This window comes from Pistacia vera, unplaced genomic scaffold (genome assembly GCF_008641045.1).
Source record: "Pistacia vera cultivar Batoury unplaced genomic scaffold, PisVer_v2 Contig436, whole genome shotgun sequence".
Lineage (NCBI taxonomy): Eukaryota > Viridiplantae > Streptophyta > Magnoliopsida > Sapindales > Anacardiaceae > Pistacia > Pistacia vera.
This window is the reverse complement of record NW_022196264.1, coordinates 45,181-64,719: the sequence shown is the minus strand read 5'-3', so window position 1 is coordinate 64,719 and position 19,539 is coordinate 45,181. Positions and strand designations below refer to the sequence as shown.

Here is a 19,539-nt window from a genome sequence, read left to right as displayed (position 1 = left end):
ATCAGACTCTTTGTAAATATTTACATATTGTCAAGATAAAGTGTCTCAAGTATGTAAACAGAAAGGTTTTTTTGCTCTCCATCATCAGCGACACTTACGAAGTTTCATCTGATTATAAATTTATAAAACATATTTATTCTTCAACATTATTTTGCTGAATAGATAAAAACAAACATAAGTCCAGGGCTGTGTGCATTGACTACACCTATCAGCAGAAACTTTCTGGTAGAAGATTTAACATAGTAGGAATCAATTAATTGTTGGCAGAAATTTGATTCTCCAATGGCAAATCAGAAACTGATTTAAATGGCACATTGAGCCACAGAAATTTGTGTAGGCAGATTACTAGCATCAGGGACAGAACATGTTGGTGTTCTTGTCACGTACGATTGCAGATCCAAAGTGATTACTTCTAGGAAATTTTCATCTTCTTGTGTCCTGATCAATTAATCAAACATATTCAAGTGGTTGAAACTGTTTCTGGTGATTTTGAGCTGTCACAAAGTATAGACCTACTTCAAAGAAAGAAAGCAATATGGTGCCTTGCAGTGGTCCACCTTGTTTTAACCATAATCTATCTTGCCAACCACCTAAATATTCATTCTCCATTATATCACATGGTTTTGTATCACATAAGTCCCTGCACTGGGGTAGAAATATTAATGAGACTGTCTATAGCCTTGCAACTATATAACCAATCCATTTCAATAGACTTCCATCCAGCAATCACAGAATTTCAGTGTTTCAATATCCAACACTCCTTCTCACATTCATTTGAAATTTTTTTTTTTTTTATCTAATAACAAGAAACAACATGATCAGTCCAAAGAGCTAAGCAAAATGGCAAAGAAGTGGCAGAAAGTTGCTGCAATTAAGCGGAGAAGAATCTCATTACCAAAAGCAACAGGGGTGGTTGATTCAGAAAGTTGCAGGACATCATCAGTGGTTGAGAAGGGTCATTTTGTTGTGTACACTGCTGATCAGAGGCGATTTGTGATTCCCTTAACATATCTTAAAAACGACATTATTAGGGAGCTCTTTACAACGGCAGAAGATGAGTTTGGACTGCCAAGTGGCGGACCTATCACATTGCCTTGTGATGCAATTTTCATGGAGCATGCAGTCCCTTTGATCCAAAGGCATGCAACAAAAGATGTTGAGAAGGCGTTGCTCATGTCTTTAGCTACTGGTCGCTGTTTACCATCTTCACATCTCCATCAAGAGCAAAGTAACCAGCCATAGTTGGATATTTGTAAACAGTTTACAACACACTGTAGCAAGATAGTTGATCATTAATATAAACTTGATTAAAATTCCCCCAGTTTGAGATATACCTGAGATTTACTGACTTTCAATTTTTTTATTTTTTTATGAGCAAATATTTTCCAATGGAACCTGCCTTGCCCTATACAAATCCCTATTGTGATTTTCGGAGGGTTAATCAATTGAATTCATGGAAAAATGTTTGAACTGCATTTTCTACTTGCTAAGCAGATCATGGACATCTTATGTTCAAAAACTAAACTATGTTCTCCTAACTTACGTCAGAAAACAACTCTAATTTAACAATGGCATTAACTGCAATGGATATTCAGTGATACTATTCTCAATCCTGTGGTTCAAAATGCTTCTCATATATGAACGCATCAGTTTCAGATATAGCCTGCTATAAGTTGCTGAACCACTTGGCAGTGAAAAGAAAGGGTATTTATTCTTGCTCTAGCTTGGTAAAAGCCAAGCATATAGCTAAACTTGTACATGCCAGCCACCGCAATAGCTATTTCCATCCTACAATCACATGGGTTTGTTTCTTCTGAGCCCCTGCAAACTAGAAGCTGCATTTAAGTACCTTGTCTTTTGCTTTGTGAATAATATATGACTAACCCTCTTCCATTGCCTTCAATCCATCATAATTTTCGGTTTTAACACATTATAGTTTAATGTCAAGTATGAATTTAAATTTGTAATTTTTATTAACAAAAAGAATTTCAAACATCATGCCTTTAACGCCCAGAAAGTTGAGAGTTATTTAAGAGATATTCAAAGAGTTAAGTTCATAGTAAATATTATTTAAGAGAAAAGACGAGTTAATTTATCATTAAGGAACTAATTAAAGATTTTTGATGAATTATAATTAGTGGGAGAGTTTTAAAAGTTGACACTAATATTGTTTGAATCTTCAGCTTCTAGAGTGCTTGGGAGTTTGTTTTCATTAGTTTTTAGGGGTTCTTAATTAGATGGTTTTGAGGTATTTTAAACCATTACTTGTCAAATTTTTATGCACTAGTTTTTATTGGCTCAAAAACCCCCCAGAACTGTAGTGTGTTTTAAGGGTTTATAAAACACCCAAAATCGAGGTGTCTTGGTTGGTTTTAAAATTTTATTCCCCAAATACCCTATCCACTACAAAACTATCCCAATTATAAAAATATAAATATATATATATATATATATATATATATATATATATATTATATATTATATATAGATTTATTTATTTATTTAACCATATTATGCACATCTCCAACCATAGTAAATATAAAATAATTTTAAGTAATCATAAAAAAAAAAAAAAAAATTATTAAAATCTCATTTCTAAATGCTTTCTTGGAGAAGTGGAGCTACAATTTTTTAATCATTCCAGATGCTACAAAGAATGACAAAGAAGAATAAAGAGACTTTATCATATTTGAAGTTATAAAATACTAAATAAGTAGAAAACAAATAAAGAACCCTTATCTTGTAATTAAAAAAAACAAAACTCCCGAGTATTGGTTGAAGTTGGATATTTTTATGGGCACATATGTAAATTTATCATTTTAAAAAACTGTCAGAACCACTGGAAAATAAACTCCCAAGCACAGGTTGTGTGTTTTAAAAATCGGTACTCAAAACCGTTACTGTAGTTTACTCTTAAAACCGTTATGGTAGTTTATCCTCATAACCACTACCACGAAACTCCTAAGCGGACCCTAAAGTGCAAGACTTGGTTACACCTCGTCAATTTTATTCCTTATGTTTAAAAAGACTGGAAGGTAACCGTTGAATTTTACCCCAATCTTCTACAGTGTATTCCTTGGCATTTGATAAAAGTTGTGCTAGTCTTGGTGTGCCTGACCGAAGAAGAGCAGGTACTGAGCCATTACTGATAGCAAACTGGTATGATTTGGATCCAAAAAGAAAGGTGGCAAGTAACAGATGTTCAGTATAAATAGGAACAAGGAGGTTAAAAGATTATGTATACATCCCAAAAGCTATGTAGTCTTGTTCTGAGAAGTCTTCTCAGATTCCATGTGTCTAAATTTGTTCCTGAAGTGATGTACAAAGATAGGGATGATGCATATCATCTGAGAAACAAGGAAAATGCAACTGAAATAGATTGGAAGATAATAAAAAATTAGGCAGTCTGAGCTACACCATTCTTCTGTTTAGGCAGCTCACACATGGTTTGTCCCCCTGCCTCTTGCAACTAAATCACCAAGGTAAATTTGGTTGCATGCTGTAACAATGTTATAGTTGGAAACAAGTCACTTGCATTTTCTTGTTACCAGATTGACCATTATATCTGCACTCTCTGGTTGACAATGACTCTGATTTTGAGCCACTAACACCAGCAGATTTGGAAGAACATGAAATTGTTGGGTGTAAGGCTCCACCTGATGTGCCAAACTATTAAAACAACTGGCTGAATTGACCAACTGCCTAAATTGCTATGCTTATCTTCATATCAGATGGCTTTGTCTCCCTTCAGTCCCTACATAAGGGTAGCAGCATTAAATGGACTATTTCCAGCCATGTGACTATATAAAAAACCCATTTTAGTAGCCTTCAATCCATAGCAAACACAGCATTTCAGTGTTGTTTAGATCCAATACAATTCTCTCACACAACATAAGATCTTTCTCTCTAGTTAACCAGAAACAACATGATTAGTCCAAAGAAGCTAATCAGATTAGCAAAGAAGTGGCAGAAACTGGCGGCTAGCAAGCGAAAAAGAATCTCATTGCCGAGAACCACTGGGGTTGTTGAAGGAGAGAGTTGCAGCACATCTTCAATGGCTGAGAAGGGTCATTTTGTTGTATACACTGCTGATCAAAGGCGCTTTGTGATTCCCTTAAAATACCTTAAAGACAACATCATCAGAGAGCTCTTTACAATGGCAGAAGATGAGTTTGGACTTCCAAGAGGCAGGCCAAGAGCAAAGTAACCAACAATCACTACTCTGCGGCTTCTAAAGCCAACCATAAATAGTTGGATTTTTGTAAATAGTTCACAACATTGTAGAAAGATAACTGATATATTGATATAAATTAAGTTACTAAAATTTCTTCAATTTTGAGTTGTTTTTGAGATGAATTGACTTCCATTCTTTCTTCTGAGCCAATATTTCGTTCAGATGCATAGAAATGTGTTAGAAATCGGAAGAGTAAAAAATAAAATATAGACTTGAAAAATGAACACTTGTGAACCGAAGAAATAAAACTTTTATTTCAACATAAACTTCATGCAATCTCCACACTAAAATACAACTCTAATTCCCCTTTTATAGACTTGTAAGGGATAACACTGAACAACTTATATAACTAAACAAGATAAATAAAATAACTTGAATCGTCAGTTTGACAGTTGTAATTTAACTAAAAACAAACTGCTGCTCAAACCTAGACATAACTGAATTTCTTAAAACGCGCCTAGGCATGAGCATTCTGGAATTTTTAAGTTCCAGCTTCTTTTCTGCCAAAACGTGTTCAATATTTAACAAAATGTGTTCTCTCTCCACACAGAATATCTTGTGGGAAAAGCAAGGAAAAGTAAACTACCATTTAATTTCACACTTCAATTCCCACTTTAAACCTTCAGTTGAAGGATAGATAGTCCCAGGAGCAGTATCTTCAAATTTTTTTTTTTTTTTTTTTTTTTTTACCTCCTTTGTGCAAAATTTCTCCATAGTAAGTGCCATTTTATGTTCATAACACTACGACACTGAAATTTTTACACCGAATTTTTGTACCGCCGACGTGGAACGCGTTCTCCCATTTCTTTATAATTTTTTTCTAGTGAACGGCCATCCATCAAATTTGGACGGCCGTTCACTCACATGGACGCCCGTCCATCAAATATGGATGGGCGTCCATATGTCAAGGACGGCCGTCCATATGATATGGACGCCCGTCCCTATTAAAATAAAAAAAAAAGTTTGTAAAAGTTAGGGACGGCCGTCCATCCATTTTGGACGCCCGTCCACAATATGGACGGCCGTCCATATGCGAGGGACGCCGTCCATATAATATGGACGCCGTCCCTATTAAAATAAATAAAAAAATTTGTAAAAGCTTAGGGACGGCCGTCCATCCACTATGGAGGCCGTCCATTATTTGGACGGGCGTCCACAAGTAATGGACGCCCTCCTTCACCCAAATATGAAAAAAAATAAAACTTTCATTATGGACGGCCGTCCATAAATTTTGGACGGCCGTCCTTTTTATTTTGGACGGGCGTCCATTACTTATGTACGCCCTTCCATGTTTTAAAAATTTTTAAAAAAAAAAATTTCGCGTTTTAGGTTAAAACATTTGGGGGAATTTAAAATTTTTTTTTTCACAGGCAGCCATTCCATCTTCTTCGTCTTCCATCTGCGTTCTTCGTCTTCGCGGTGTTTTTCTTCTGGACTCTCTGCGCTTCTTCTTCGTCTTCCATCTGCGTCTTCTTTGTCTTCGCAGTAATTAAACAGTTTCCTTTTTCAATTTTTTTTTTTTAAATTTTTTTTTTTGGTTGGATGAATGTGTTGAATGGAGTTGAGTTGATGAGATAAATCCAGTCAATTTGGTGGGACTGGTTTGTGTGATTATGAATAGAAGTGCTCTGCCATTGATAAAGATAATGGAGTTTATTTCAAAAAAATGGTTTGTGTAAACTACCGTGGAATGAAATTGGTTTTAGGCTATGTATAAATTGATTTTAGGCACAATTTAGACACATTTGATTCGAAAACAAGGATAACAATACACGATATACACGATATGGAACGATATGGAAACAGAGAATGTTTGCTTGTAATCAGTAAGATAATGTACATTGTGAGAAGGTTTAATTTGTCAGGTGAAGCTGATGGATTAATTGAGTATGGATTAAAACGATATGGAAACAAGCTGATGATTTAATTTGTTTTAAGTTTTACAGATAATGTATATATATATGAGTTCTAGTTTGCTTAATTTTCCAATAAGGATAACATTGATTCGAAAACAATTAACCCAGTCCATAGTTCGACATAAGAAAATGTCCCTGGTTTGAGCAGCAAGCCATAAGACATTAGAAAAAGGGTATCTAAAAACAAGTGATCATGCAAGTCCCTGGGCCCTCCACACAATTCACAACTCAGAATTTCAGGACCCCTCAAATTCTCATCCTATCCGAGTAAGCAACTGGTAAGTGCATAACAGAGAGAAAAAAACACATAAAAGTGGCAGCCAAATGACAAGAAGCCTCACCAGCTAGGGTACCATGGCGCTCTCCTTTAGTGTCTTTTCTTATAACAATAGACAGTAATTGCCGGTTACAAGTACTGACCATTCATTGCCTATTGACATATAGAATCAATTAGAATGAAATCAACTTTGAACAAATAGACCAAACCGAGTCATAAAGTTCATAAATGTTCATAGAGTGTAATCTTCCAAAGCCCTAACATGTTAAGCTGAACTGGACTTGCCCATTTAAATTTGGACTTCTAACAATTTTAAGCATAAACATTAGAAAAACCCATTACAATTCAGTAACATAGAACATGATGGTTTACTTTTTGCATTATGAATTCATAGTCATACCTGAGTTGCTTGAAACTGCAATTCGAAAACAACTTTGATCTTGTCTTGTCGTTCCTCCATGACTTGAAGATTTTTTAGGTTCGGATAAAAGCTTATAGTTTTTTGTTAGTGAATCTTTGTTAAAAGTATCCACTCACCTCATTGGATTGTGGCAAATGATAATGCCGCTTGTTTGGAACCTTTTTGCAGCAAAATTTAGAGGTGGGATGAGTAGGACAGAAACGATTAGTTTATTTTGTTTACAACAGATAGCAAACAGAGGCTCGTCCAGTTCAGCTTAACATGTAAGGACATTAAAATAAAATGTTGCAGCTCATGATCTACATGAAACTGATGACTAGTTAAAAATTGATGACTAGTTGAAACTGCATGTTAGCTTCAATATTTGAGCTGTGTGTTTGACATCTCTTAAGGTACTATTTGAGCTATGTGTCTTTGGCAGATTCTGATGACGATTTTTTAATGTATACAGGTTTTAGAAGAAAGCAGAAATGGTGAGGGCAAAAAATACAACCGTTCCTCAGGAAGGCACATCCTCATCTGCACTTCAATTTCGAGACTGGCGACATAAAAAACAATACGAGGACGTGTCGAAAAGAGATATTCCTTGAAGAAGTTTGGATTTAGGACTTCTAACAAGTTTAGGTTTAGGTGATGAAATCAATGGTTGCATTAATCATTTGAAATGGGACCGTTTAGTCAGTATGAGATATGGATATAGGCATTTGATATATGAGTTTTTTGTAGTTTGGAAGTTTTAGAGACAGACACTGATGAGTTTCAGGCGTATACAATGTTCTTTAAATTAAAGAATCAGAACTTTGTAGTGACACCCAGATTTAGCAACCTGGATAGGATTTGATTGTGAAGGTTTGGAAAACGTACCTAGAAACTGGATTCCAACAAGCTTGGATTGATGTTTCCGGAATAGGACTTACCATCCACATGGTTGTAAATCTACAAGTTACAGAATCCTGCTAGAGAGTATTATACAGATACTTGACTTTCACATTTAATGTAGGAAAGAGAAATGGAAATGTGACGGTTAAGGATTTATTGTTCATGGAAGCAGCAGTGCAGGGGCAAGTTAATTCAGCAAAGTTATTGATTAGAAGGTTGGAGAGATCCCTCAGAGAAAGGAGAAATATATTGGGGGATGTTGGTTACGTTAATATGTGAGAAGTTGAATATTGAGATCACCCTGATGATGCAAAAAATAGATATGTTTTCTAACAACTAATGTGTTGGGGGATGTGACATTGAATAGAATGGGTTTGATTAAAAAGAATGTGCAAGACAATGATATCTTATTAGGGATGAAATCGAGGGAGATGCAATGGTTACAGAAGTGTCAGTATTCAAGAAGTGTACTGAAGGACAGTTTATGTGCGCAAAAGAAGAAGAATAGGTATTGAACCTAACCATCTGAGAATCTAAGATAGTGGGTTCTCATACTTTACAGGAAAAAAGCATATTGAGCGGATGGAAAAGTTTCCAGAAGAGCGTTTTTCACGAACTGAGAGGCAAATGCAAGAACTGCAAAGTGATTTCAACACGTTTGCATCAAGAATTGAAGAAACAGTTGACATCATTGGAGACCGCATGACAGAGATTTTCACATGATGAAAAACTTCTCAACAGCCTCCTCATCCTCTAGTCAACCTCCACCCCCTGCACCATGATGAAGAATTCTTCCCTTTGTTTATAAATAGATTGATTTGAGCGGATGTTGTTAATAAAGATTGTAGTTTGTTTATAAATAAAGTCTTTTTTGTTTATAATAGATTTGTCTTTTGTTTATACATATGTCTACAACTCTTTTCATGATATGTATATGTAATACTAGACATACCCAAAGACATAAAAATTCAAATCTAAAAAGATGAAATACAAAAAATAAAAACACTGTATAAGCTACAACTCAACTGCATTCGTAGAAATAACAAAGCATGAAAAATTATACCAAATACAATTCTATATGCTTCAACTCGGCAAAAATATCAAACATCTCCCACGAGACTGTTCATCATTTACAAACTCCTGTCCAGTATGAAACTACTTGTCCTGTGAGATTTGGAACCGGACCGTGGGACATCTGTCATTGTTAACAACCACAATTTAGCACACGGTATAGAAAACTTAAGGCAATACAGTTATACAATATCTAACACATACTTGTGTAGTACAACATCATTTGACAACACTTGAGTTTCCGCATCGGCCACGGAAGTACTTGAAAGAAACTGTCCTGTTGTCGCTGTACCGATGATCCTTTCCTAAAAAGTATCATAACACATTATAATCAAGTCGATATTACTAAACTTCAAATAAGTAAATAATGTTTCAAAAAAATTACTGAAATAATGTATAGTCATACCATTCTTGTTTTTGTAATTTTTCTTTTACCCTACGTACAATTTCTTCAATCTTCGACTGCTTTCTTCTACATGGAGGACGACCTTTGCTACGAGCTGCCTATGGACTAATGATTACGGTATTCCCCTCTTTAGGAGGACTGTCCCCTCTTGACAAGTCAAACCGATTCTAGAAAGATGTTCACTGTTGTACCACCCCCTCCTCACTTTCCTTTTGCTCCAACTTTTTCCCCATGTCAATCATAATACGTCCGTCATCATATTATAATCTTCCTCATTGTTTGATGCCAATCCTACTGTCAGCATTAAATTTGACAACTTATCAAAACGTTGTCCTTCAATGTTAGTGCTCCACCTATTAAACTGACCTTAATTTTCGTATGACATCTATTCACATTCTTCTCCAATGCTGTAAAATGTACTTTTCCGGAACGTGTGAAACCCTTTTATGAATCAACACCATAATGGCATGTCTACATAAAATCCCCCTGACTCAAACAAATCAAGTACACCGAATATCAACGAACTTCATCAAAGTATACTACATGAGGAACCACGCGACTATTATCTCCAAACCAACATCTTCCCAAACTTGAAACTCGCATGAATCACATTTTTTCAGAAAAGATACTCACAATAAATCTTCCCGGTAATCTCATCTTAAGCTCTTTAAACTTTGCAGTTGTGTATGCACTTTGAAATTTTTCTCAATGGGGTAATTAGTTATGCATGGTATCCAAGATTTAAAGATCTAAAATCACCTCCTTTCTTTTTCCACTTTAGCTCGCAATGCATTATCATATGTTCCACAAATTGTTTCAAAGTGGTTTGGAATTGACATACCCATCAAAAAATGCATGCATACTTTCACTACGTTGGGTATAGACATACCTGCCAGAAGTATCTTTAAGAAATGCAGGCACCCATCATACTCTTTCTTTGTACATCCACATAACCATGCATTTCGTGAAGGTTGTGCACATCATCAAATTGGTTCCACCGCTCTCAAAACTCTTCACGCGTAAGGAATCATACACAACATTTTGCAACTTAAACTTAATAGTTTTCATATTCCTTATACCCCCTTAACTTTTCAGGCAGTTTCTTCATTATATGCCACAAACACACCTATGTCTTGTACCAAGGAAAACAATCTCAATTGCATTTTGCATGCCTAATCTTGATCAGTGATTATTCCATTAGGAGCGACATCCATGCATTCAAGCCAAGAACGAAATAGCCATACAAATTTCTAGTGTCCTCATGAGAAATTAACCCACAACCTAACAACGTTGAATGTCCATGATGATCAACCCCCACAAAAGCAGCAAATGCATGTCATACTTGTTCGTTAGATACGTTGTGTCGAAGGTGATAACATCACCGATTCTTTATATGCACCCACATCTAGCATCAACCCATACACATCTGTAATCGACTCTTTTCATCTACATCAATCATGTACCAGAAATTTGAATTCTCCTTTTGCATTTTCCAAAAATACTCAAGTACTGCGCGGAAGCATCTCCAACTCCAAGTCTTAACTTTCTCACTTTTTCAATGTAGTTCCTACAATCTTTTTCTAGAAATGTCAAATTCTCTACACCTCCGGCCTCAACTGAACATGACTAAAAATTCTTACACGGTCTAATCCCCCCACATCATTAACTTCAAGTCGCCTTTTCACAAATATGTATCGTTCGGTTAACCTTGAAATATCTTCTTTTTGTCGGACTCGTAAGATCATGATTATGTTCAAGTACAACTGATTTAATTTCCCTTTGCATTCACCATTCAAAGCTGCACTAATCCACTCTTACAATCTGTTTTGGCAACAGGTTATTTTTTCAAAGTATTTCTAGACTTACATCTCTCCTTTCCGAACAAGACATGCCACTGTCACATATCTCATCTCTCCATCTTCGCCTTTCTTTGATGTACGTATCATTGCTTCAAATCCTATTTTGTTACCATACCGTTTGTAATACTTCACCAGCTATCAACTGAATCAAACACTCATTCCAATAGCTCTACTTCTTCCTCTGCACATCCCATGTCTTCTAATTCATCACGTTCATTTTCCTGATTTAATAGCTTTATAATACATAAAATTATGTACTAATACAACACATCAAAACAAATAACAATACGATCAATAATTACCAATATCATTGAAATGAGGCAAACTGGACTCTTCCATATTCTGAGGCAAACTGGACTCTTCTATATTCTGAGGCAAACTGGACTCTTCCATATTCTGAGGCAAACTGGACTCTTCCATATTCTTTAATCTGATCATAGCTCAGCAACAAATTCTGTATCAGTGTTTTTCTATTGTAACATATATTCAATCCAAAATATAATCAAAACAAATAAATGTATAAGTTATTCAAAATGTTCATGGTAAAAACTAATAAATGTATAAATTATATAAAAATCGTTATTACCCTGCACAAATCTCTCTAATCTCCCTTGAACAAATCTCTGTAATCTCCCTTTCCTGTATCTCTCTTTCGACTGTAAAAAATTGCTATGAAGTTTGATGCAATGAAGTTTGATGAAATGAACACATGATAGCTTTCGTTATTCACATGGTACCTGGAAAATGAGGAGAAAATGTTTGTATTTGCGGGAAGAAATGGCTAGGAATGCAGACCTGAGACGAGGAAGACGGCAACGATGAAGCAGGACGACGAATTTTGGTGCTGGTTTTCTTTCGCTTTAGCTCTTGTAATTGGAGAAGCGTATTGGAGAAGCTAATATAAACAAAAAAAACATTTATTCTGAAACGCAAATTTTTTTTTTTTTAAATTTTTAATAACATTATGGACGGCGTCCATAAGTAATGGATCCCGTCCATTCATTTGGACGGCCGTCCATAAGGTTGGACGGCCGTCCTCTACAAAAGGGACAACCGTCCAACCATTATGGAGGGCGTCCATATGAATGGACGGGCGTCCATAATGAATGGACGAGCGTCCATTAAGTTATGGACGCCCTCCAAAATTAATGGACGGCCGTCCATAATGAATGGACGACCGTCCATGGTTAAAAATTAATTAAATTAATTTTTTTTACATTACTTTTGGACGGGCATCCATTACTTACAACGCCCTCCACAATAAAAGGACGGCCGTCCAAAATTTATGACCGTCCAAATGGAATTTTTTTTTTTTCTATTTGTTGAAGGACGGCGTCCATTATTTGTGGACGCCCATCCAAATTAATGGACGGCCGTCCATAGTGGATGGACGGCCGTCCCTAGTTTTACAATTATTTTATTTTATTTTAATAGGGACGGGCGTCCATATTATATGGACAGCCGTCCCTCGCATATGACGCCCTCCATATTTGTGGACGGCGTCCAAATGGATGGACAGCCATCCATAATGGACGGACGGCCGTCCCTAAACTTTTACAAACTTTTTTATTTTATTTAATAGGGACGGCGTCCATATCTATGGACTGCTCCCTGCATAGGACGCCCGTCCATATTTGATGGACGGGCGTCCATGTGAGTGAATGGCAGTCCAAATTGATGGACGCCGTTCACTAGAAAAAAATTAAAAAGAAATGGGAGAACGCGTTCCACGCGCCGTACAAAAATTCATGTAAAATTTCGGTGTCCGTAGTGTTATTGTTAAAGAATATGAAGTCAGTTGCCTCAAATATGGAAGATTCAGTTTGCCTCGAGAAAGAAAAGAAAGTCCAATTTGCCTCAGAATATAAAGAGTCCAGTTTGCCTCAGAATATGGAAGAGTCCAGTTTGCCTCATTTCAATGATATTGAGGTAAATTTATTGTATCGTATTGTTTATTTATTTTGATGTGTTGTATTAGTACATTCTAATTTTATGTTATATAAAACTATTAATCAGAAAATGAACGTGATGAATTAGAAGATATGGATATGCAGAGGAAGAAGTAGAGCCTCATATTGGAATGATGTTTGATTCAGTTGATAGTCTGGTGAAGTATTACAAACGGTATGGTAACAAATAGATTTGAAGCAATGATACGTACATCAAAGAAAGGCGAAGATGGAGAGATGAATATGTGACAGTGGCATGTTCTTGTTCTAGAAAGGAGAGATGTAAGTCTAGAAATACTTTGAAAAAATAACCTGTTGCCAAAACAGATTGTAAGAGTCGGATTAGTGCAGCTTTGAATGGTAATGCAAATGGGAAATTAAATCAGTTGTACTTGAACATAATCATGATCTTACGAGTCCGACAAAAAGAAGATATTTCAAGGTTAACCGACGATACAACCTTATGTGAAAAGGCGACTTGAAGTTAATGATGTGGCTGGGATTAGACCGTGTAAGAATTTTCAGTCATGTTGAGTTGAGGCAGGAGGTGTAGAGAATTTGACGTTCTAGAAAAAGATTGTAGGAACTACATTGAAAAAGTGGGAAAGTTAAGACTTGAGTTGGAGATGCTTCCGCAGTACTTGAGTATTTTAGGAAAATGCAAAAGGAGAATCCTAATTTCTGGTACATGATTGATGTAGATGAAGAGAGTCGATTACAGAATGTGTTATGGTTGATGCTAGATGTAGGGGTGCATATAAAGAATTCGGTGTATATTATCACCTTCGACACAACATATCTGACGAACAAGTTTGACATGCCATTTGCTGCTTTTGTGGGGGTTGATCTCATGGGCATTCAACGTTGTTAGGTTGTGGGTTAATTTCTCATGAGGACACTAAGACATTTGTTGGCTTTTCGTTCTTGGCTTGAATGCATGGATGTCGCTCCTAATGGATAATCACTGATCAAGATTGCCATGCAAAATGCAATTAGATTTTTCCCTGGTACAAGACATAGGTGGTGTTTGTGGCATATAAGAAGACTGCCTGAAAGTTAAGGGGGTATAAGAATATGAACTATCAAGTTTAAGTTGCAAAATGTTATGTATGATCCTTTACGCGTGAAGAGTTCGAAGAGCGGTGGAACCAATTTGTTGATGTGCACAACCTTCACGATAATGCATGGTTATGTGATTGTACAAAGAAAGAGTATGATGGGTGCCTGCATTTCTTAAAGATACTTTTCTGGGCAGGTATGTCTACTACCCAACGTAGTGAAAGTATGCATGCATTTTTTATGGGTATGTCAATTCCAAAACCACTTGAAACAATTTGTGGAACAATATGATAATGCATTGCAGCTAAAGTGGAAAAGAAAGGGAGGCTGATTTTAGATCTTTTAAATCTTGGATACCATGCATAACTAATTACCCCATTGAGAAACAATTTCAAAGTGGCATACACAACTTGTAACCCCGCTTGAGGTACGTTGTTATTATTCCTCTTTCGCCCTCATTTGAGTTGTTTTTTGTAATATGTTTGATTGTCATTAGTATGAGTGTTGTGTGATTAATTGCCTTGAAATGGGTTAAAAATAGAAGAAGTGTAGTATGCCGAGCTTCACCGGGGCGAAGAATAATCTTCGCCGCAGTGAAGATGTGTTGAAACCACCGAAAACTCTCTGGACGTGTTCGCCGCGGCGACGGGCCGATTTTCATGTTGGTTGAGTTTTAGATATTTTCTTCCCTAAGGGCAATTTGACCATTCTACCCCTAATTAGCAGGAAAGTGGGGAGTTAATTGTAAGGATTTTTCATGGAAATATGTTGTTTTGGGGGTGAGTTTGTAATGAATCAAAGATATGGATGGAATTCCCAAAGAGAGTAAGGGCAAAATGGGAATGCTTTGTTATATTTTCATTAAAAGGAATTAGAATCAAAGAACCCTCATTTTCTTCTTCTCAAACGCAACTCTCCCATCTCCACTCCTCTCAACTTTTCTTTTCTTTTGATCAAGGAATGTCAAGGGTTTTTGAAGTGATAAGGTGGAAAATCAACCTAAGGCTCCCTAAGATAAGAATCTCTACTTATTTGTGTGATTTGGGAGTTTTAACCCATATTGAGTTTGAGGGTTTTCATTCTTTTGGTTAATATTAGAAGGAAGTCAAGCTAAACAAGTGAAAGGAATTTTGTGAAGTCTCTCCATAACAAGGTAAGTAAAACCTAACCCAATTTGAGATTCATGAATTTCTTGATTAGGGTTTTGATAGAAATGATGTATGTATGTGATGTACATGTAATATGCCATGTATGGAGTATTAATGGAGATTTTTATGCTTGTGAATGTTAATACCTTGTAAATATGAGAAATGGTTGTTGGGTTGACAGTAGTTGAGATGGATTTGAAGGGGTGTTATGGAACCCTTTTTGGAAGTGTTTTGTTTGACAGGTTTTTTGGCTTTGTGAAGGGGTTTTTCCCCAGTTTGGATGGTTAGGAAAAGTTTTAGAATCATGGCTATGATAGAGCTTTATAGTGCAATGAGTTGTTTGATGAAATGCCTAATAGAGGTTTGAGTGTGAGTAATGAACCTTAATTCTTGCAACATTGCATGTTGGCATCTCATAAGTGCATTGGTGAATTGAACCATCCATAGCACTAGTTGTACATGGAAAAGTGACCTAAGAAATGTAAGAGATTGTGTATGTAATTACCCTATGAGTAGAGAGCTTGGTGGGTATAACTACTCTAAGGGTAGAGAGCATTGAAAAATACTACAATAAATGAATTAGAAGAGTATATAGTTGGGATGATGCTTTGTGACATCACCCGACCGTTATGGGAATCGGATTGATGCTTTGTGATCATCATCCGAATAGCCCTTAGAGATGGGTCGATGCTTTGTGATCGTCACCCAATGAGTAATAGAAATGGGGTAGATGCTTTGTGATCGTCACCAATGAGTAATAGAAATGGGGTAGATGCTTTGTGATCACTATCCGATTAGTTATTAGAAAAGTGGGTTGATCTTTGTGATCATCATCCAACAGTTAGTAGAAACGGGTTGATGCTTTGTGATCTCACCCATAGTGACTAGAGGCGGGTTAAGCTTGGTGATCGTTCCCAAAATTTATGAGGAACGGGTAGGTGCTAGGTGATCTCCACCCATAGTTAGGAAAACCGAGTAGGTGCTTTGTGATCCCCACTCGGTAGTCACTAAAAACGGTTGGTACTGTGTGAATTCCACCCGATAGTTATGGAGATGGATGGTGCTGTGTGAACGCCATCCGGCCACACCTCCGTAAGATGAGGCCATGCTATTTAGTAGAAATAGAAACAAACAGAATTAGAAAAAGGAAAGAATTAAGAGTCACACGGGGACAGACAGTTAGAGAGTTTTACTTACTGAGCATTATTTGTGCTCACCCCGTTATTTTCCTTTGTGGATGCAGGATCTAGGTGATGTGCAGTCGAAGGGGCGTCGGCAAGCGAGGAGCAATAGCTACACGTTCCCCTATTTTGTCTTTAAAATGCATTTTTGTAAACAGTACTATTTGTGTATAAAAGACATATGTATTATTAATAAAAGAAACTTTGGGCTCAATTTTACATGTTATTATGCATGCATCGTACGAGTTTCGCAGAGGTTACATTTTTGGTATCAGAGCAAAGATGGATTGAATAGTGTACTATTCTCATCGCCACGACGTCCTCTAACCGACTTTGTGGTAATTCTTTCCTTACAGTAATTGTTTCTTGAGTTCATTAGTGTGATCATTTTGTAGATGAGGCGTAGTTATCGAAAACGCGGTAAAGGTGTGGTGAATGAAGGAGAACCTTCTAACCCCCAGAGTCTATGCCCCCTCCCTTGGATGAAGCTAGAATCCGACGAATTATTCAGCAAGTTATGCTGAAACTCAGGGAGAGTTGTACCCCCGTACAGACACCGCCAGTTACGCCTGTCGAAAGAGGGCAAACGTACCTCCCCCAGTACCGAACAAAGTGGAACCATTTACGGTCTTCCAGTCATCTCAACCCTCAGGTTTAAGGGTACTACAGATCCAGTATAGCAGAAGAGTGGCTTGGGTCAGTAGAGCGAGCCACGGGTTTATTTCCCATGTCAGACCGGAGAGAGCGGTATGCGAGTTTCTTGTTTCGGGTGATGCCCGAATTTGGGAATTAATGGAAGAAACTCATGATGTGACAGTGATGACGTGGGAAGATTTAGGCAAGAGTTTGAGGCTGAGTATAGAACAGGACCAAGTTCATGAGAAGGTCCAAGAATTTATCAGTTTACAGCAAGGGACTAGCGCTGTGAAGGAGTACTCAGTGAAATTCAACGCCCTTGCAAGGTTTGCACCGGGAATAGTTAGCACTCCGGCCTTGAAAGGGATAAGTTTGTGTATGGATTGAAGCCGGAGATAGCCCGGGATATTATGACAAGCTCCAACCCTCCTCGAAATTATAGTGAGGCTTTAGGCGGGCGATGAAGGCGGAGATTTTTGAGATAAAATCTTCCCTTAGGATCCTCGACGGGAGACCGAAGGAGCTACCCTCCGCTCCTCTGAGAGTGAGGCATGAGGTGAAAAAGGTAAAGACATGAAGAATAAAAAAAGTTTCAGTATAGACAGAACAGAAAAGAGTGGAAGAATAACGACCCTCGGACGGAAGGGTTTCCTCCTTGCCCTAAATGCGGGAAGAATCACCCCGGAGAATGTCTGAGGGATCAGAGGTGATGCTATAGGTGCCACAGCCAGGGCACATGATGAGAGATTGTAAAGCTCCTCTTCCTCCAACTACTCAGGGTTCAGGAGGTACTGCGAATGCCAGAGTTTTTACTATGGCACAAGGGAAGCAGAGGCCAGTCCATCACCGTTACTGGTCAGAGTTTTATTTCATTCAGTCCCCTTATATGCTTTAATGATTCGAGTGCTACTCATTCATTCATATCTTATGGGATGCTCGAGAGATTAGGTTTGAAACCTACTAGAGCGACACAACCCATTAAGATAGAGCTACCCGATGGGGTTGTGTTGTGACTCAAGAGATTTTGTTAAGAGAGTCCTTAGTGATCCAGGGTAGGGAGTTATGTTGACTTAATAGTTTTCGATATGCCGATTTGTGTGATTCTGGGTATGGACTTCCTAGGAAGATATGGAGTAAGATTGACTGTCGAAAAGAAGGCGAGTTTAACCTCGATAGTGGAGATAAGTTTAGTTTTGGAGAAGCCATCAGTTGAGCATGCTGATTAGTAGTGCGAAAGCTAGGAAGATGTTGAGAAAGGGGTGTTCGAGTTATATGCCCATGTAGTGCAAGTGGTGATGTTCCACAGTTGAGATTCAGAGGGTGCCAGTAGTTCGAGACTTTATAGATGTGTTTCCGGAAGAGTTACCGGGTTTGCCTCCAGAGAGAGAGGTAGAATTTAGTATCGAACTAGCACCAGGGACAGCGCCAATATCTAAAGCCCCTTATCGAATGGCCCCAGCTGAGCTCCAAGAATTAAAGAAGCAACTCCAAGGCTTTTAGTAAAGGCTTCATCCGACCAAGTCATTCCCCTTGGGGAGCTCCAATCCTATTTGTGAAAAAGAAGGATGGATCACTAGGATGTGTATTGATTATAGGGAGTTGAATAAGTTACAGTGAAGAATAAGTACCCCTACCCCAGATAGATGACCTTTTTGATCAGTTGAAAGAGCGGCAGTGTTCTCCAAATTGATTTGAGGTCCGGGTACCATCAGGTAAGATGGCTGAGCAAGATGTGGCTAAAACTGCCTTTCGTACAGCATAGGCATTATAAATTTGTAGTGATGCCTTTTGGCTTGACTAATGCCCCAGCAGTTTTTATGGACTTGATGAACAGAGTATTCATGAGTATTTGGATCAGTTCATCGTGTCTTCATCGACGACATTCTGATTTCTCGAAGTCCAGAGAAGAGCATGAGAAGCACTTGGGTTAGTATTGCAGCGGCTGAGAGAAAAGAAGTTTGTGCTAAATTTTCCAAGTGTGAGTTTTGGCTGAACCAAGTGATTCCTGGGTCATACCGTGTCGAAGGAAGGGATTTCGGTAGATCCGAGTAAGTGCAGGCAATCCTAGAATGGCAGAAGTCGAGGACAGTGAAAGAAATCAGGAGTTTCTTAGGCTTAGCAGGTTACTACCGCGATTTGTAGCAGGATTCGCCCAGTTGGCTAAACCGTTGACAGCTCTTACCAAGCAAAAACTCCTTTTGTCTGGTCAGCAGCATGTGAAGAAAGCTTTCAAGAGTTAAGAAGAGGTTAACCAGCTCCTGTGCTATGTTACCGCAGGAGGGTGTAGATTATGACATTTATACCGATGCCTCTTTGCAGGGACTTGGTGCGGTGTTAATGCAGTTAGGTAGGGTTATAGCTTACGCTTCTCGTCAATTGAAAGAGTACGAGACCAGATACCCTACGCATGATTTAGAATTAGCAGCCGTGGTCTTTGCTTTAAAGATATGCCACTACCTTTATGGTGTGAAGAGTAATATCTACACCGATCATAAGAGTTTAA

The 19,539-nt window shown here is 37.7% G+C and overlaps 1 protein-coding gene and 1 pseudogene across 1 annotated transcript; both read left to right on the top strand.

Moving 5' to 3' along the window:
• The first annotated feature begins 794 nt into the window (after positions 1 to 794).
• Positions 795 to 1,242, top strand: LOC116144005 (auxin-responsive protein SAUR67-like). Its single transcript, XM_031429450.1, has one exon. The coding sequence runs from the start codon at positions 841 to 843 to the stop codon at positions 1,240 to 1,242; it is 402 nt and encodes a 133-aa protein (XP_031285310.1). The 5' UTR covers positions 795 to 840.
• A 2,683-nt stretch (positions 1,243 to 3,925) lies between these two features.
• LOC116144006 overlaps positions 3,926 to 19,539 on the top strand; it is a 32,604-nt pseudogene continuing 16,990 nt past the window's right edge.

Bases quoted from the DNA above. Each gene is read 5' to 3' on its own strand.
- LOC116144005 (XM_031429450.1), top strand. From the start codon at position 841: ATGGCAAAGAAGTGGCAGAAAGTTGCTGCAATTAAGCGGAGAAGAATC.